The 18162-nt window shown below is 49.2% G+C and overlaps 1 protein-coding gene and 1 non-coding gene across 4 annotated transcripts; both read right to left on the reverse strand.

The window, feature by feature from the left end:
- Nucleotides 1–653: 653 nt before the first annotated feature.
- On the reverse strand, nt 654–6716 carry LOC102420950 (40S ribosomal protein S10). Of its 3 annotated transcripts, XM_023746960.1 has the most exons (6): nt 6568–6716; nt 5381–5530; nt 4984–5155; nt 4052–4066; nt 3346–3423; nt 654–868 (listed from the first exon to the last, which is right to left on the reverse strand). In XM_023746960.1, exons 2-6 carry the CDS (start codon nt 5528–5530, stop codon nt 669–671), a joined length of 615 nt encoding a protein of 204 aa, XP_023602728.1. In that variant the 5' UTR covers nt 6568–6716; the 3' UTR covers nt 654–668. The 3 variants fall into 3 exon arrangements, with proteins under 3 accessions (XP_023602728.1, XP_023602729.1, XP_023602730.1); XM_023746961.1 differs by lacking the exon at nt 4052–4066 and having other exon boundaries at nt 6568–6715; XM_023746962.1 differs by lacking the exons at nt 654–868; nt 3346–3423 and adding an exon at nt 3453–3523 and having other exon boundaries at nt 6568–6715.
- On the reverse strand, nt 2815–2942 carry LOC111823958. Its single transcript, XR_002827068.1, has one exon. It is a non-coding gene; the product is annotated as a small nucleolar RNA SNORA11 (small nucleolar RNA).
- Nucleotides 6717–18162: the final 11446 nt, after the last annotated feature.

Here is an 18162-nt window from a genome sequence, read left to right on the forward strand (position 1 = left end):
AACTTTACTGAGGTGGCTGACCACGTCCACGACCAAATCCGCGGCGCTGTAAGAGAAAGCACAGGACATCGCATTAGCAGTAAGCGGAACAACAGGCCTCCTCATCACTGGTGAGGCTCCCCTCAGAGAGTGCAAGTCCTAAGCCCCAGGCTTGCCCTATTGGTTATAGGGCCACACTCACTTTTCAGACTGTTTCCTCATTTGTAAAGTGGGAATATGGACACCCACTCAAGAGTGTGCTCACACATACACACATAGAAGCCACAGCACCGGACAAGATCTTCTGTCTGCCACCCCCCACCCCCCCTTCACTGTGCTACAGGGCAGCTGCTGTTCCAGTGATAGCCCAGCCCCCACACAAGCACTTGACCTGGATTACCTAATCTCACAATCACCTTGAGATAGCTACAATCATCACCTCTATTTTATAGGTGAGAAACTGGGACACAGATCACACCATCTGAAGGAAAATAGAGGATTTGGTTCCAGTCCACCTGGGTTCTAGAGCACACTCACCAGTGGTAGAGTCTCAACCTTAAGTTTTGGTTCATGAAACTAAAGGGATATGGTCATTACAAAAGAAATAGAAAAGACCACTACGCTACATGTAGTATTGATCTGTGAGACTCAATGCAGTATCTATGTATTAAAAAAAGTTTCCATCTGTCTTAATGTAAAAACCTTATTTGGAATTTGTGGTTTTGGGGCGGGGGCGGGGGGGGACGGGGGACGGGGAATGAGGGGTGGGACCCACAGGGCTGAGGCCATAACAGTGACTGCTCATGGAGAGCAAACAGGGAAGGAATACTCACAAACTGGAATTCAGTTGCTGACCCAGCCCCGGCCTCAGCTTTCTTGTCAGCACCAGCTGGAACGAGAAACACCAGTTTAGATTCATCACATGGTCCCATCTACTGCAGACAAGTCATCCAACCCAATCCCAATCTTGCAGGGAAAGCCATGTCAGCAAACAGACCCCATGAAGTACAAGTGAATTACACCTTCTGAGCACTTTGCCCCCTCCCTCTCCCACGGCAGCCTTCCTTAAGTCATCCTTCAAAACTCACAGTCCAAATTATTGCCTCCTCCAGGAGGGCTGCCCTGACCGCCACTTCCCATCACTACATGCTTCAGATTAGCAACTAGCTTACAAGGGAGCTCAATGAAGAACTAAAAGGTAAAGAACACATGGCCCACAGAAGCAAAAAACAACTTTATTATGACCATGGGAAAGCAAGATGAAAGATCTGTGCTGCCCTGTCCAGCAGCCACTGGTCCAAATTGAGGTTTGTATACACTACTTACGAGATTTCAAGACTTAAGAGAGTGCAAAATCTCATTAATGTTTATATAGGTTAAAAAATTAACATTCAGTGGAGTGGAGGTCAATGGGAGAAAAGAGGGGACATTGTAATACTTTTTTTTTTAAATTGATTTCAGAGAGGAAGGGAGGAGTGACAGAAACATCAATCATGAGAATCACTGATTGGCTGCCTCATGCATGCCCTCTGATGATCGAGCCTGCAACCCGGGCATGTGCCTTTACTGGAATCGAACCTGGGACCCCTCAGTCCGAAGGCCAACGCTCCAACCACTGAGCCAAACTAGCTAAGGCCATTATAACACTTTTAACAATAAAGATAAATTTTTAAAAATTAACATTCATGTGAATTATTTCCATTTGCTTTAAGTGTGGCCACTAGGAAATTTTATAGTTCACACTGCAGGGGTGGGGCAGCAGGGTCAACAGTGAGTATGGTTTCAGGAAATCTTGTTCAAATTGGGGTCCCTTTGGCCCATTTCAGACCACATCCACCACAGGCTCCTGTCTGCTCACTCCCCTGCCTGCCCCTTTGACCAGTAGTAAGTCAGTGTTTTCCCCATCTCCATCCCTTTGTTCATGTTCACCTCTTGCCTGAAATGCTCGCTCCCCTAAACTTGAGAACCCAGCCTGAGGCTTGGTCCCAACTCTCACATCCCCTGTAGCACCATTCCCTGACTGGTTTCCCATGTGGTGTGACTTCTAATAAGAGCAACCGCTGCTAACTTTCTCTAAATGGAGAGCAGGTTTGCCAGAGGAATTCATTACTACGTACTATCCTGTAGTGTAAGGTATTCAGGTCAAGTGCTCATTTAATCAGGAACCACGACTAGAGAGAGGTAAGAGTGATGTCAGTAAAAATTCCTTTATACCTTGTTTTTGTAACACAATTTTGTTTCTGCAACGAAGACAGTGACTCTTCCTACCACTCTTCTGCAAACACCAATGGCTCCCCATCCCACCCAAGAGTAAAACCCCAAGTCCTCTCACAGCCCACAGACCGTAAGACCCACATCCTTATCAGATTCTCCAACTGTCTTCTGTCGTTTAGACAAGCCAGATGCCTTCCCCAGGTAGCCACTGGCTGGCTCCCCTCCTGCTCCATCAGGCCTTTGCTTAAATCTCACTTCTCCAATATTATTGAAAATTACACACACACTTTAATTTTCCTGTAGCATCCACATCTTTGGGACATATTATGTTACTTATTTTTGCTTATCCATCTCCTATCACTAAAATGCAAGTTCAATGAGAGAGGGGCCTTTTTAGGTTATGTTCACTACTGTCTCCTCAGCTCCTAGGACAGTGCCCAGCACACCACAGGCACTCAATATATATTTGCTGAATGAACAAACATCTGCTGTTCCAAGTCAATGCTAATATTTGCTATTTAAAACAAGATTTTACAGAAGGGGGTCCTAATATAAGGTGACAGAAGATGTGACTTTGGGTGATGGGTACACAGTGCAATATACATTTCTTTTTTTTTTTTTACGTATAGGGTGTAATGTCACAGGAAGGCCATAGTATTCTGCCACCCGTGAGGAATAAGCCCTTCTTCAGTTGGATGTGTTGTACACAGAGAAGCCATTCTTCAGGTGCTCTGCTCTCTCCACACCCAAGCAATATACATTTCTTATAACACTGTCACCCCAATTAATTTAATAAATGAATATTTAAAATATTATAAAACCAGATTTTACACTATTTTTGCAATAAGAAAATATAAAACCAGATTTTACACTATTTTTGCAATAAGAAAACAAATTTGAGTGGACCCTACCTTCATAGAGCTTACAACACAGGAACACAACCACAAAATAAAACCATGTTGCTTTCCTGAAAGTTTTCAGTTTGCTCTAGTTAAAGGACTTCAACCTAAGTCTGTCCCTAGGTCAAAGGGTGTTTCCCAATCCCCACCCGTCAAACCCCTGCATAAGGCAAGAAGCACAAAGGACCCCAGCCAGAGCTGACGGAGAATCCAGATTCCACCCTCACACCCCACACAGACGACCGTTACTCACGGGGCACAGCACTCCGTCTGTAGGTGTCTCTGTCGGCTTCCCCTCGTGTGAGTCTTGCAGGTCGCTCGCCCTCCAGACCTACACAAGTAAACCACACGGTGAACATGGGCGATGGGTTCCCTTCAGGCCAAGAAATCTGGAATTGCTCTCCACGTCTCACCGGAGAACATCTTAGTCACTGTAAGGAGTTAATGGGAACAGGAACTCCTACACCCAGAACTGCCAGCTAGAAAAACTTGTCATTGACATTGTGGCTCCTCGAAGGCCTGGGAAAACTCACATCTTAATTAAAATGCCACACGTCTGCAAAAGGATTGCTTTCTTCTATTGTATTTTTCAATATAACACACACGTTCCAATTACTTGGCAAACTCAGAAATTCAGCTATTTCTACAAACATTCCAATAGCTAAAATGTTGAACTTGATCCAGCTCTTAAGTGGAAAACTCCCTGTACAAAGGAGGCATCACAGATGAAAGCCCCACCTCCAATAGGAAGTATATAAATATAGAGGCCAGCAAGAATCCTTCAGTCCCCGCCTGCCCCTTGCCCCTTCTCCACCCATCCTTCACGCTGTGGATACATTAAAAGGTACCTTAAAAACACTGAAGTTTAATTTAGTATTCTCTCTACCCAGTTACCTTAGAGTCCATATAGTTAAAACACCTTTTTTTTGGGGGGGGGGGAAGGGGGAGGTTATCCTTACCTGAAGATATTTTTTCTATTTTTTTTAGAGTAGGAGGGAGGAAGGGAGGGAGGGAGGGAGGAAGAAGAGAAAAACATCGATGTGAGAGAGACACATCCATTGGTTGCTTCCTACATGCACCCTGACTGGGGCTGGGAATCGAACCTACAACCCAGGCATGTGCCCTTAACCAGTAATTGAACCCATGACCCTTCGGTGCTCGGGCCAACGCTCTAACCATTGAGTCACATCAGCCCAGGCAAACCATTCTTTACTGTACAAGAGATAAAACTGAACCCGAAGTGAGTGGCTAAAATAAATGCCAGGTCTCACAGAGGCCCACTAAATCAAGTCTGTGGGGCAGAGACAACGGGCTCCTAGGTGCAGTGTAGACTTCTGCTCTAGATACACAACCCACTCAACCACCAGAAGCCCCTTGGGAGCATTTGTAAAACAAAGATTCCTGAGCTCCATGGAGTCTCTCCAGTGGAACCTGGAAGCCAGGGCCATCTGGATACAGATCTTCGTCCCACCTCATCACCCAAGCTTACAAAGTTCTTGTGACAAGTTCTTCAGAACCCAAGGAAAAACATGACTGTGAGCCAGTAGATAATCCGCCCCCACCCCACATCCACACATGAAGCAGAAACTCTCACACGGTGATTTTCCCAAAAAAGTCTCTCACGCTCTAACCGCTCGGTGTCTTGTGCACAGAATAATGTTCTGTTTGTAGGCCGTCTCAATAGGATGGGCTTGGGGCCTGTGTCAGGGATCCATTACCGGTCTTTCTAAGAGGGGCACAGCGGTTTCAGGACTTGACCTCAATCCAGAGCCCTCTAGAGCTGGCACCCACGGCCGATTATAAGACCACTCCCGTCTGCCCCACAACGCCCCGCTCCCAAGAAGAGCTGGTGCACAGCAGGCCGTCGGAGGCATTTATGTGGGCACGGTACCTTTGGGCCTTGGGCGGCCAGTCTCAGGGCGGCTGCGGCGCAGGGTGGCGGGCACAATCTCGGGGGGCAGGTGCAGGTAATCGCGGAGGTACTGGATGCCCTCGTTGGTGAGGTACCAGTAGAAGTGTCTCCAGGCAAACTGTTCCTTCACGTAGCCCCGGGACTTGAGAGACTGCAAGACAGAAAACTGCGGCTGAGACCTAACCAGAGGCTTGACGCTAGGAACGCGGTGCACGGGGAGCTGGCTGCGCAATAGGCAGGTGTTCAGGTGCATCTACCTCACGGCCCGTCAAGGCAGCAAGCAGCGCGGGCTGTCCTGACCTCCTGGGCATTGGCCTTGGGCAGCCGCCGAAAACCCCTCCATCGGCACCCACTCCAGCAGCGCCCGGCCGGCTACCTGCATGGCCTTCATGACGTGGAGATTGGGCACGTTCTTGTCCGCCAGCTCGGGGTGCTTGGGCATGTGCACGTCCTTCTTGGCCACCATCACCCCCTCCTTGAAGAGGAGCTCGTAAATGGCGATCCGGTTCTTCTTGGGCATCAACATCTACGGGGAGAAAGCGACCACCAAGAGCACCGCTAAGCAATGTGGCCAGGGGGTCAGGAACCGAATTCAAGACCCACGAAACCACTGTCCAATGGACTGAAATCTCAAACACAAAACGTGCAGGAAGCGGCCCCGAGGCGCTGAGGGCTGACAGCGAGACGGCCCCCAAGTCGGGAGGCCTGCCCCTTGGGCTGGGAGCCAGGTGGGCAACCTGTAGGTGGCACCGTGGCCTGGCTGGGCCCAGGCAGTGGTCTGTGGGCAGGGACCTTGCCAAGGGGACTGGAGGCTGGGCCCACTGGTGCCCGTGGAGGAACAATAAAGGTTTTCAGCTTAAAAAAAAAAAAAAGCACGTGCAGGAAGGAGGGATTCAAACCCTGTAGATTGACACCCACCAGTTACCAGCTACCACCTCCAGCCCCGAAAACACTGCAGGTGAGAAAGTTACCAAGGCGTTAAGACAAAACGGGGGTGCACATCCGCTTCAAACTTCCACCCACAACCGTAAAGGAGTAACGGGGCGCAGACCCGCATTCTGTGAGTATCCGGGGACCAACACCGGTGCCACGGTGCGCGCGGCGAGGCTGCACTTCCAAGCGGGCAAGGGGAGGCCACGGACGTCTCTTCTCACGACGGGCCGCTGACCCGCAGCCAAAGGGCCAAGGCCTTCGCACCCTCATTTCCTACCCGTCTCCCCCCAAACGAGAGCCCCAGGGCCAAGCAAAGAGGCAACCGGGGTGAGGAGTTCTTCCCCAAAGGAAAAGTGGGCGAGCGGGGTACAGTCCTCCTGGCCTCGCCCAGACACCGCCACGCAAGGGCTTCATCTTCCCTCCTCGGCCCTCTGCCATCGGGACGCCGATCTCCGCCAACAGCGCCCCACTACCCCCCGGCGTGTGCCCCCGGCCTCTCTCTACTCAGAAATGAGCGAGCGTGCAGTGGGAGAGGGGTCCCCTCGCCCCAACCCCGGGGAAGCGCAGCGACTGCGGCGGCGAGAGGGCCAGGATGGAGGCCGATGGAGCCCGCGTTCCCCGGGAACTCACCGCGACAGCTGCTGCGGCCCGGGCCCGAGCTAGAAAGGAAGGGGCATGCGCGGCGCGGCGCGGCGTCTCTTCCGGGCCGGCGTGCCCCGCCCCCCGTCAGGACCCGCGCACAAGCCTGGGGTGGCCTCGGCGGTGCCTGAGAGACTGGCGGCTCGGCAGCTGCAAACCCTGACCTACACCGTGGAAACGGCCGCCGCCGGGTTTGTCAGGAAATGGTCACTTTTCGGCTTGGGCAGGCTCCTTAGAAACACGCTGCTTCTTTATTCCCAGCAATCATTTAACTTAATATTATGCTAGGAATACATGCGCTGGAGCGGGGAGGGGGAGGGAGAACATGCAAAGTAATAACAACAATAATAAAATACTTTTTAAAAACAATCCTATCAACCAAAGATAATCACTATTAGCATTTTGGTATATATTCTTCCAAACTCATATACACCCAAGCAGAGTATGTGTTCTTTTCCACTCTATGATTGGACATATATCAAATCCTTCACTACTCTCTGTAACAATGCCACACACACCTGCACCCTTGCCCAACATTTTACTTAGAATAAATTCCTGGAGGTGTAGCTGTTGAGTGAAAAAGTACACACTAATCTCATTGCTCTTGTAATTTGCTCTTCTTGGTTACTTCTGTGATAAAACATTTCTTTCTTTAAATTTTTCATTTCCATTACCTGTTTTCTTACTGAGAGTTTTTTCCTATTAAAGTTAATAGCTCTCTGTCACACATTTTTCAAGAATTTCCCCCAGACCCCGGCTGGTGTTGCTCAGTGGGTTGAGCACCATCCATGCACCGTAGGGTCACGGGTTGGGTTCCCACTCAGGGCGCGTGCCCAGGTTGCAGGTGGGCACTTCGGGAGGCAGCCGATCATTGTTTCTCTTGATAGGAAATTCTTGGACTGGAACACGCCGTGTTCCCCTGTGCAGGATGGTTACCCGGATGAAGAATGAATTCACGGACTGAAGATGGTCTAGAAAAGGTGGAGGTTTATTGAAGAACAAGTACAGACTCCCACTGGGGAGGGGGAAAGAGTCCCACAGCACAGACTCCCATGTGGGGAGGGGGGAAAAGTCTCTCCGACTTCCTGTGGCCATGGTTTATAAAGGCTGCAAGTCCCTGTGTCCTGATATCCCTTCTGATTGGTCAATAGTCCCTTTTGAATTGGTTACTATAGTAACTCCTGAGATTGAAGGTCAAACATCACATGGGACATGGGATGCCCTCCTCCCTCATTGTTCTCCTTTTCCTTCTGGGCTTTCTCCTTTTCCTTCTGGGCTTTCTTCCTTCTTTATTTTGTAAATACAGACCTTTTATGAAAATGTAACTGAGCCTGGTTCCCTTGTATTATGGAAATGTAACTTCTCCCAGTCTGTAGCCCTGGTTTTTTTTCCCATGGACCCCCAATTCTGAAAATTTCCTAAACCCTGCTTATATTCCCCTAAAATTCCTATTTCACTCTCTCACATCAATGTTTCTCTCTCTCTTTCCCTCTCCTTTCCTCTCTCTCTAAAATCAATAAAAAAATATTTTTTAAAAAATGAATTTCCCCCAGTTTTCCATTTGTCTTGATTTTCATGGTAATTTGAAGAAGTTTTGCATTTCTTTATATACAAACTAGGGGCCCAGTGCACGAAATTCGTGCATGGAGGGTCCCTAGGCCTGGCCTGCAATCAGGGCCCATTGGGGCCTTCTTTCCCCCGGCTATTGACCAGAGCCTTCCTTCATTCCACGCCGCCCCCTGGTGGTCAGTGCATGTCATAGCGAGCGGTTGAACTCCCGAGGAGACAATTTGCATATTAGCCTTTTGCATATTAGCCTTTTATTACATAGGATCTTTATGATTTGAGGCTGGTACAAATGCTTAAAAAGTCACTACATACCTCATGATTATATAAATATCACCTGTAGTTTTTTATTTTTTAAATCCTCACTCGAGGATATGTTTCTTATTGTTTTGTTGTTTTGTCTTGTTTTATTTTAGAGAGAGAGGAACATGTGAGAGAGAAACATCAATCAGTTCCCTCCCATATGTGCCGACTTGGGATCGAATCCGCAACTTTTTGGTGTACAGGATGATACTCCAAACAACTGAGTGAAATGTTTTTTTTCAAGCATTTTTGTGGCTTTATTGTTTAAAAATAGGTATTCATCAGTTTTGCAAGATGGAATGAGTTCTGGAGATCGTAGCACAGCAATGTGAATAACTTAGCATGACTGACCTGTAAACTTAAAAATGGTAAATTTATATCATGTATATTTACACAGTTTTTAAAATAAGTATCATAACATGTTACAGAAATTAAAAAAAGAAGAAGCTTGAACATATGGACAAGAAACAACATAATCTAAGGACTTGGTCAAGCAGATTTGAAAAAAGTACAGTAAAACTTCTAGAAGTGAAAACTAAAATGATTGAAACTTAAAAACAAAACAAAAAAACCCCCAACAAACTAGAGTGCTCTCCCTCCTGGAGCATGCCTGCCTTTCCTTTCCCCTTCACCTACCCCTACCCCTATCCCTCTGGCCCCAGGCACATTACCATTAGCTTCTTGACTCCCAAGCTCCAAGGGCCCTTCCTTTACCTCTATAACTCAATTCCTAAGCCCATTTCTGCTAGGAATTACTTTTCCTACCTCTGTAATTTACCCAATAAATGTTCTCTTACAAAAAAAATAATAAAAAGAATAAACTATAGATTTGCCCTAACCGGTTTGGCTCAGTGGATAGAGCGTCGGCCTGCGGACTGAAAGGTCCCAGGTTCGATTCCGGCCAAGGGCATGTACCTTGGTTGCAGGCACATCCCCAGTCGGAGGTGTGCAGGAGGCAGCTGATCGATGTTTCTCTCTCATCGATGTTTCTGACTCTCTATCCCTCTCCCTTCCTCTTTGTGAAAAATCAATAAAATATATTTTAAAAAATAAATAAAATAAACTATAGATTTGACACACTTAAAGAGAAAAATCAGTGAAATAGGAAGATATAAATTTAAAAATATATATTCACAATGCAGTCCAGAGATTTAAGAGGGGGGGGGGGGAATTTTTGAAAGAAAGGGTAAGAAGTATAAAGAACAGAATGAGAAAATCTAATATATGTCTAAGTGATGTCTCTAAGGAAATAATAGAAAATGTAGGAAAGAGACACTGTCAGAATATTTTTCTGAATTATTGGAAGACAACACACTTCAGATTCATTGCTCTCATCAAATCCCAAGTTGCAGAACATCCAAGACAAAGAGATCTTAAAAGCAGCCATCGGGAAAAGACGGGTGTGACTGCTCACTTCCCAGTAGCAACACTGGAATGCGGTCTACTGAATCTCCCCTTTCAGTGGCCAGAGTGACCTTCTACAACATCAGACCATGCAACTCCAGGCTTGAAATCCTCCAACGATGTCCCAGTTCACTTACAAAAATATTCAAAGTCTTTATGTGACTTAATATTTTATGTTTAAATCTTTGATTCTCCTGGAACGTTTTCTGATGTAAACATTTTTTCTCTAAAGGGTTATCTGGTGTCTCAACATCATTTCCTCAATAAGCTATGCTTCCATTTGTCTGAAATACCACTAAATTGTTTCTGAGAGATGAATTCAGTTTTAGATTTTATTGTATTTGTGCTTATGATACACCATGGTGAAAATACTCAGGATAATCCTATATAATAAAAGCCTAATATGCTAACTGTCTGGTCATCCGGTCTTACATTCAACCAATCAAAGCGTAATATGCTAATGACATGCTAAGGCCACTCAACAGCTCACTATGATGTGCACTGAGCACCAGGGGGCAGATGCTCCTACCTGTAGGTTAGCTTGCTGCTGGGCTCCGGCTGATCTGGACTGAGCAAGAAGGGCTGGATATGCCCTGGAGCCCTCCCATGATCCCTCCCCCCGGCCAGCCGCAGCCCCTCTTGTGCACAAATTCATGCACCGGGCCTCTAGTTTTAGATAAAGAACTCAGAATTTGTTCTTGGGAGAGAGTTGGGTACCATTAGGTAAGGGAATCATCTAAGATCCTGTGAGGATCTGAGATTACCTACAACGGTTGTGGAGTGAGAAGAGGATGAGGAGGGACCCCACAACACCTCCCGGCTCACCTTAGGATGGTACTCCTGTGGGTATCTTCCTACCTGGATGGAGCTGTCTTATGGGCAAGGACCATGCCTTTCTCCTCCCTCAGGTCCTCTCCAGCAGTTAGCATAATGTCTCATACATGTTAAATATACTTAATAAATGTTTCAGGCATAAACAGCGACGTCATGGATAGAGGAGATTAGATTGTTGAGTAAGGAAGGGGGACTGATGAGTAATAATACCCTCTGACACTACAAAGGACTTCTCAGATCACAGTTCACCCTTGAGTTCACTGAATTGCATGCTGCTGTTAGGCACTGAGCCCCTGGCCATGGGCCAGGTGGTGGGGCAAGGGTGGGGGCAGGTACACACGTGGATCGGACACCAAGCAACAAATACCTCTATTATGTGCCAGGAGCCATGAAGAAAATGATCAGGTGTGGTGACAGAGAGTAACGGGGAACGAGGAGGTGACTTGTCAGCTGAAAGCTATGGCGGAGTCAAGCTTGGGCTGTGAACTGGCTGGGGGAAAAGTTCCTGGGAAAGGCCCTGCGGAGAAGGAGGAGGGCTCCAACTGAAAGGCAACCAGCGTGGCTAGGACAAGGCCCATGAGGCAACTGAGATGGCACAGTGGTCTCAGGAAGGAGTTAGGATTTTTTTTACTGTTTTTTTTTTTTAATTTCTTAAAGTATTACAAAGAGTATTACACATGTCTCCTTTTTTCTCCCCTTGACATTCCCCCGGCATCCCCCACCCCCCAGTGTCCTGTGTCCATTAGTTATTCTCATATGCATGCATATAAGTCTTTCAGTTGATCTCCTACTCCCCCCAACCCTCCCCAGGGTTCCCACTGTAGTTTGACATTCTGCTCAATGCTGCTCTGCCTCTGTATCCATTTTTGTTCATCAGTCTATAATGTTCCTTATTATCCATAAATGAGTGAGTTCATTTGGTATTTTTCTCAGCTTCCCAGGGGCCGTCTCAGTCTCACAGGGGCGATCTCAGCCTCACAGGGGCTGTTTCAACCTCACCAGGGCCGTTTCAACCCCACCGGGGCCGATGCAGGCTCACTGGGGCCGTCTCCACCTCACCAGAGCCGTCCCAACCTCACCGGGGCCGATTCAGTCTCACTGAGGCCGCTTCAGCCTCACCGGGGCCGTTTCAGCCTCACCGGGGCCATCTCGACCTCACCGGTGCCATCTCGACTTCACCGGGGCCAATTCAACCTCACTGGAGCCGATTCAATCTCACCGGGGCCATCTCAGCCTCACTGGGGCCATCCCAGCCTCACCGGGTCCGTCTCAGCCTCACAGGGGCCATCTCAACCTCACTGGGGCCGTTTCAACCTCACCGGGGCCGTTTCGATTCAACCTCACCAGGGCCGATTCGACCTCACCGGGGCCGTTTTGACATCATTGGGGCCATCTCGACCTCACCGGTGCCGTCTCAACTTCACCGGGGCCGATTCAACCTCACTGGGGTCGTCTCAGCCTCACCGGGGCCGTCCCAGCCTCACCGGGGCCGTCTCGACCTCACCGGGGCCGTTTTGACCTCACAAGGGCCGTTTCAACCTCACCGGGGCAGTTGCAACCTCACCGGGGCCGTTTCAACCTCACTGGGGCCGTCTCGACCTCACTGGTGCTGTCTCGACCTCACCGGTGCTGATTCAACCTCACCGGGGTCGTCTCAGCCTCACCGGGGCAGTTGCAACCTCAACGGGGCAGTTGCAACCTCACCGGGGCCGTCCCAGCCTCAGAGTTAGGATTTTATTCAAAGTGCAATGAAACCCAGCTGGCGTGGCTCAGTGGTTGAGTGTCGACCTATGAACCAGGCGGTCTTGGTTCAATTCCCTGTCAGGGCACATGCCTGGTGGCGAGCTTGATCCCCAGTGTGGGGAGTGCAGAAGGCAGCCAATCCATTCTCTCTCATCATTGATGTGTCTCTCTCTTTCTCTCTCTCTCCCTCTCCCTTCCTCTCTGAAATCAATATACATATATATTAAAAGTGCAATGAAAAGCCACAAAAAGATTTTAGCAGTAGTGACAGGATCAGATGTATGTTTTAAAGAGATTACCTTTATAAAGACCAACCTCGTCTTACCACTTCCATCCTATATTGTGCATGAAATATCGGTTTATCGCCTGCCATGTGTTAAAGACACACATATGCGTGTGCACACACACACACACACACACACACACACACAAAACAAACACTGAGGTTTAGAGAAACAGATGTTCCTTGTGCAAGGTCACCGACCTGGACTGTGACTGCAGAGCCTGCGCTCCCCCACTGCCTCCTGCCCCTCAATGGTCTTCCTGCTCAGCCAGAACCCAGAATTCTGAGCAGTGGGAGGAGGGGCTTCAGCTCTCCTGGGGTTTGGTCTCATCACTGTGGCTGGTTAGAACCCCTTGGGAGGCTTTTAAATATCCATTTGTCCAGGCCTCACCCAAGATCCATTAAGGCAGGCATTCTGGGGGTGAGGCCCAGGCATTCTACTTTTTTTTCCCATTCTTTTATTTTTTGTTGATTTCAGAGAGGAAGGGAGAGGGAGAGAGAGATAGAAACATCAATAATGAGAGAGAATCATTGATCATCTGCCTCCTGCATGTCTCCTACTGGGGATGGAGCCCACAACCCAGGCATGTGGCCTTGACCAGAATCGAACCCGGGACCCTTCAGTCTGCAGGCTGATGCTTTATCCACTGAGCAAAACCGGCTAGGGCCCAGGTAGTTTACTTTTTAATTTTTCTTGATATACATATAATACTGCATATAATATACATGCACTAAAGTGCAAATATCTTAAAGTTATAACTCTATATGTTTCACGTGTTAACTACCATCCAGATCTCCAGATCAAGAGAGAGGATATAGCCCTCGCTGGTATGTTTGTGTCTGGCTATCCTCCCCTCACCCCCTTTCCCCCTTCCCCGTTCTCCATCATTAGGTCTGTGAGAATCCATGTCATAGGCATCAATTCTTTGCTACTTTAAAAAAAAATGTTTTTATTGATTTTTAGGGAGAGAGGAAGGTAGAGAGATAGACAGAAACATTGATGAAAGAGAAACATCATCGATCGGCTGCCTCCTGCATGTCCCCTACTATAACCCAGGCACGTACCCTGACTGGGAATCAAACCAGTGACCTCTTGGTTCATGGGTCAATGCTCAATCACTGAGCTACACCAGCCAGGCTCTTTCCTACTTTTTATTGCTGAGTGGAACTCCACTGTATAGATATACCACAATCTATTTATCAGTTGATGGACATCTAAGTTATTTCTAGGGTTTGGCCATCTACACTAATAAAAGAGAAACATGGTAATTGGCGTACGACCGCTACCCTTTTCATTGGCTAATCAGTGAGTATATGCAAATTAACTGTCAGCCAAGATGGTGGCCGGCAGCCAGGCAGCTGGAAGCGAGCATGAGGCTTGCTTGCTCCAGGGTCTGCAGACTCCAACGTTCCCCACCTCACTTGCCGGCCTCTGAGTTGCAACTCTAAGCAACTATGTACTATGTTGCAAATGTAGAAGCTAAACAAAAGCCCAGAAACCGGCTTTCATTCGGCCGGGCTTTAGCAACATTGTATCGGTGTTTTCAGCAGCGAGGCCTCAGAGCTAAAGCTGGCCCAGAATAAAAAAAAAAGAAAAAGAAAACAAGGAGCGGTTGGAAGCTTCAGTCACTCGCTTCCGTAAAACAGCCCTCAGCCCCTCACCCAGACTGGCCAGGCACCCCAGAGGGGACCCCCACCCTGATCCAGGACACCCTTCAGGGCAAACCAGCCAGCCCCTACCCATGCACCAGGCCTCTATCCTATATAGTAAAAGGGTAATATGCCTCCCGGCACCGGGATCAGCGGAGCAGCGAGGCTCCCGGCACCGGGATCAGCGTGACAGGGGGCAGCGCCCAAACCCCCTGATCGCCCTGCGGCTCTGTGTGTGACAGGGGGTGGGGCCACAACCTCCCTATCCGCCCTGCTCTGTGCCTGATAGGGGGGAGCTCCCCAATCCCCTGATTTGCCCTGCGGCTCTGTGTTTGACAGGGGTGCAGCGCACCAACCCCCTGATGGGCCCTGCTCTGTGTGTGACAGGGTAGAGCCATAACCTCTCCATCGGGCCTGCCCCGAGTGTGACAGTGGCGGTGCCCCAACCCCCTGATCGGCCCTGCTCTGTGGGTGATAGAGGTTGGCGCCCCAACCCCCCTCCATGGGCCTTGCTCTGTGTGTGACAGGGTAGAACCATAACCTCCCCATTGCCCTGCCCTGAGTGTGACAGGGTGCAGCGCCCCAACCCCCTGATCCGCCTGCTCTGTGTGTGACACGGGGCGGTGCCCCAACTCCCCTATCGGCCCTACTCTGTGAGTGACAGTGGGGGGAGCTCCTCAACCCCTGATCGGCCCTGCTCTGTGCGTGACAGGGTACAGAGCCCCAACCCCCTGATCGGCCCTGCTCTGTGCATGACGGGGTGGCGCCGCAACCTCCCCATCGACCCTGCCTTGAGTGTGACAGAGGGCGGTGCCCCAACCCCCCAATCGGCCCTACCCTGAGCATGACTGAGGGTGGCATCACAACCTCCCGATCCGCCCTGCTCTGTGCATGACGGGGCGGTGCCCCAACTCCCCAATCGGCCCTGCTCTGAGCCTGACCAGGGGCTGCACCTAGGGATTGGGCCTGCCCTCTGCCACCCGGAAGCAGGCCTAAGCCAGCAGGTCATTATCTCCCGAGGGGTCCCAGACTGCGAGAGGGCACAGGCCAGGCTGAGGGACCCCCCCCTCCCCCCGAGTGCACAAATTTTTGTGCACCGGGCCTCTAGTTATAAATAAAGCTGCAAAGAACATTTTTACATATGTCTTCTGGTGGACATGGATATTGGGCAGCCATTGTTGAGAACCACTGTTAAAGAGAGAACCACTGCCTGGCTGGTGTTGCTCAGTGTTGGAGCAGCAGCCCGAGCACCAAAGGGTCACAGATTCGAATCCTGGTCAAGGGCACGTACCTAGGTTGCAGGTTCAATTCCCGGCCCCGGTTGGAGCATATGTGGGAGGCAACCAACCCATGTGTCTGTCTCACATTCATGTTTCTCTCTCTCTTAAAAAAAAATCAGTGGAAAAAATATGCATTGAAAAAGAGGATTAAGAAAAAGAATAAAAAACCCTGAAACAACAACAAAAACAAACAAACAAATAAATAAACAATAAAGAGAGAACCACAGGCCGAAAATGGCTTTACTTGTGCTAAAAGCCCATGATACCAAACCTAGATTTTTATTTATTTATTTATTTTTTTAAAATATATTTTATTAATTTTTTACAGAGAGGAAGGGAGAGGGATAGAGAGTTAGAAACATCGATGAAAGAGAAACATTGATCAGCTGCCTCCTACACACCTTCTACTAGGGAGGTGCCTGCAACCAAGGTACATGCCCTTGACCGGAATCGAACCTGGGACCCTTCAGTCCGCAGGCCAACGCTCTATCCACTGAGCCAAACCAGTCAGGGCCAAACCTAGATTTTTAAAAATATTTTCATTTCAGAGAGGATGGGAAATGGAGAAAGAGAGAAACATCAATGATGAGAAAGAATCATTGATTGGCCGGCTCTTGCACGCCCCATGCTGGGGATTGAGCCCTGACTGGGAATCAAACTGACCTCCTGGTTCATAGGTCAGTGCTCAACCACTGAGCCATGCTGGCCGAGGCCAAACCTAAATTTTTAAAAAAATTATCTTTACTGTTGAAAGTATAATAGATGTCCCCCTTATTTTCCCTCGTTGATCCCCTCCGCCCCACCCCTAAACCTAGATTTAATACCTATTTGTAGTTTCAGCCTCTCTAGGAGTGGAATTTTAAACCAGTTTAGAACTTCCTGATCCGAATTAGGGAGGTAATCTTCCTGATAAAACCCCTGCCCTCCCCTAAGGGAAGGAAGGTGTCCTTGTCTGAAATAATCCACGTTTAACTCCTGAGTCCCGCCCTCTTTCTGTCTATAAAAACCTCCACTGTGTGCAACCCTTCAGAGTGTGCTTCCGTTTAGTAGGTGGGATGCTGCTCCGTCGGGAGTCGCTTAGGAAAGCCCATTAGAGCCCCACCTTCAGTCGGTTGGATTTTAACACCACTGACTGGGAACCCGTCATCTCCCCAGGCCACTGGGAGGAGGAAGTCAGGGCCCAGGCCCCCAGGCTGGAACTGAGGAATCTGTGGCTGGTGAAGATTTCCTGGTCGCCGTTCCTTTCCCTTTGAGGTTCCAGAACCTTTATCAAAACCTGTGTCACAGCAGGAACGGAGGGAGCCCTGGGAGCAGCGCGGCCTGTGGCCAGCACCATGGCTCTGTCTCTGAGGCCCCGGGAGCAGGGTGGTGGAGGGCACCTTTCCCGGCCGGGGAGGGTGGTGCACCGGCTGTAAAACAGGAAACCAGACATTCCTCAACAGCAAGGGGCTCCCCCCACCACCTCCCCTCGCTGCGTCCAGAATAGCTTCCCAGGCCTGCAGCTTGTTACCTCCTCAAAGGAGCCATCTGTGCTGTGAGTTTTCATTTTAGTTCCCACAGCACATGAGAGTCTGGTGAGGAGGTAGGTGGCTGCCGATTTATTCCTGGACACTCACGCGGCCCCCACATCTGGCGCCATGGGGCTGAGGGTGTGATTTCTCCTCCAAACGGGGCCAGACCACCCCCTCCGCACCGGCAGTCCACGCCAGGGGCAACCTCTCTCTCAGCGACTGCCACCCGTTTGCCTGCCACTGGGGGAGCTCCTCCGACCTCACCTGCCTGGAGCTGCTGTGATTGATTATCTTCCTGAATTAGTATTTGATAATGACCAGTGTTGGGGCAAAGACAGCAGACAGACCTCAGGGACCACCACACGTTTACAGCTGCTGGGTCTGCCTTGTCTCTGTCCTTGAGGATGCTGCAGAGATGAGCCACACTGCTGTCAAGGTCTGGCGATAGTATCCACTGTCGCTGGGAAAGCTGTGAGCGTTTCTCATACTCCCTCGTTTCCTTTTAACTGCCTAATACAGCTGCAAGTACTCGGTTTTGTTTTTTTTAAATATATATTTTATTGATTTTTTACAGAGAGGAAGGGAGAGGGATAGAGAGAAACATCGATGAGAGAGAAACATTGATCAGCTGCCTCCTGCATGCCCCCTACTGGGGATGTGCCCACAACCAAGGTACATGCCCTTGACTGGAATCGAACCTGGGACCTTTCAGTCCGCAGGCTGATGCTCTATCCACTGAGCCAAACCGGTTGCAGCGGTTCTCAACCTGTGGGTCGCGACCCCTTTCGCAGGGGTCGCCTAAGACCATCGGAATCACATATATAATTACATATTGTTTTTGTGATTAATCACTATGCTTTTAATTATGTTCAATTTGTAACAATGAAATTGGGGGTCACCACAACATGAAGAACTGTATTAAAGGGTCGCGGCATTAGGAAGGTTGAGAACGCTGGGTTAGCACATCGGTTTTGTTTTGTTTTAAAAACGGAGGCATGGGAAGGTTCGGGAT

Source organism: Myotis lucifugus, unplaced genomic scaffold (genome assembly GCF_000147115.1).
Source record: "Myotis lucifugus unplaced genomic scaffold, Myoluc2.0 scaffold_772, whole genome shotgun sequence".
NCBI lineage: Eukaryota > Metazoa > Chordata > Mammalia > Chiroptera > Vespertilionidae > Myotis > Myotis lucifugus.

Excerpts from the sequence above, each read along its gene's own strand:
- LOC102420950 (XM_023746960.1), bottom strand. The coding sequence starts at position 5,530 with ATGTTGATGCCCAAGAAGAACCGGATCGCCATTTACGAGCTCCTCTTC. Across the intron at positions 5,156-5,380 it reads ACGTCATGAAGGCCATGCAG|TCTCTCAAGTCCCGGGGCTA; the intron begins GTAGCCGGCCGG and ends TCTGTCTTGCAG. Across the intron at positions 869-3,345 it reads CAGACGGAGTGCTGTGCCCC|CTGGTGCTGACAAGAAAGCT; the intron begins GTGAGTAACGGT and ends TTCTCGTTCCAG.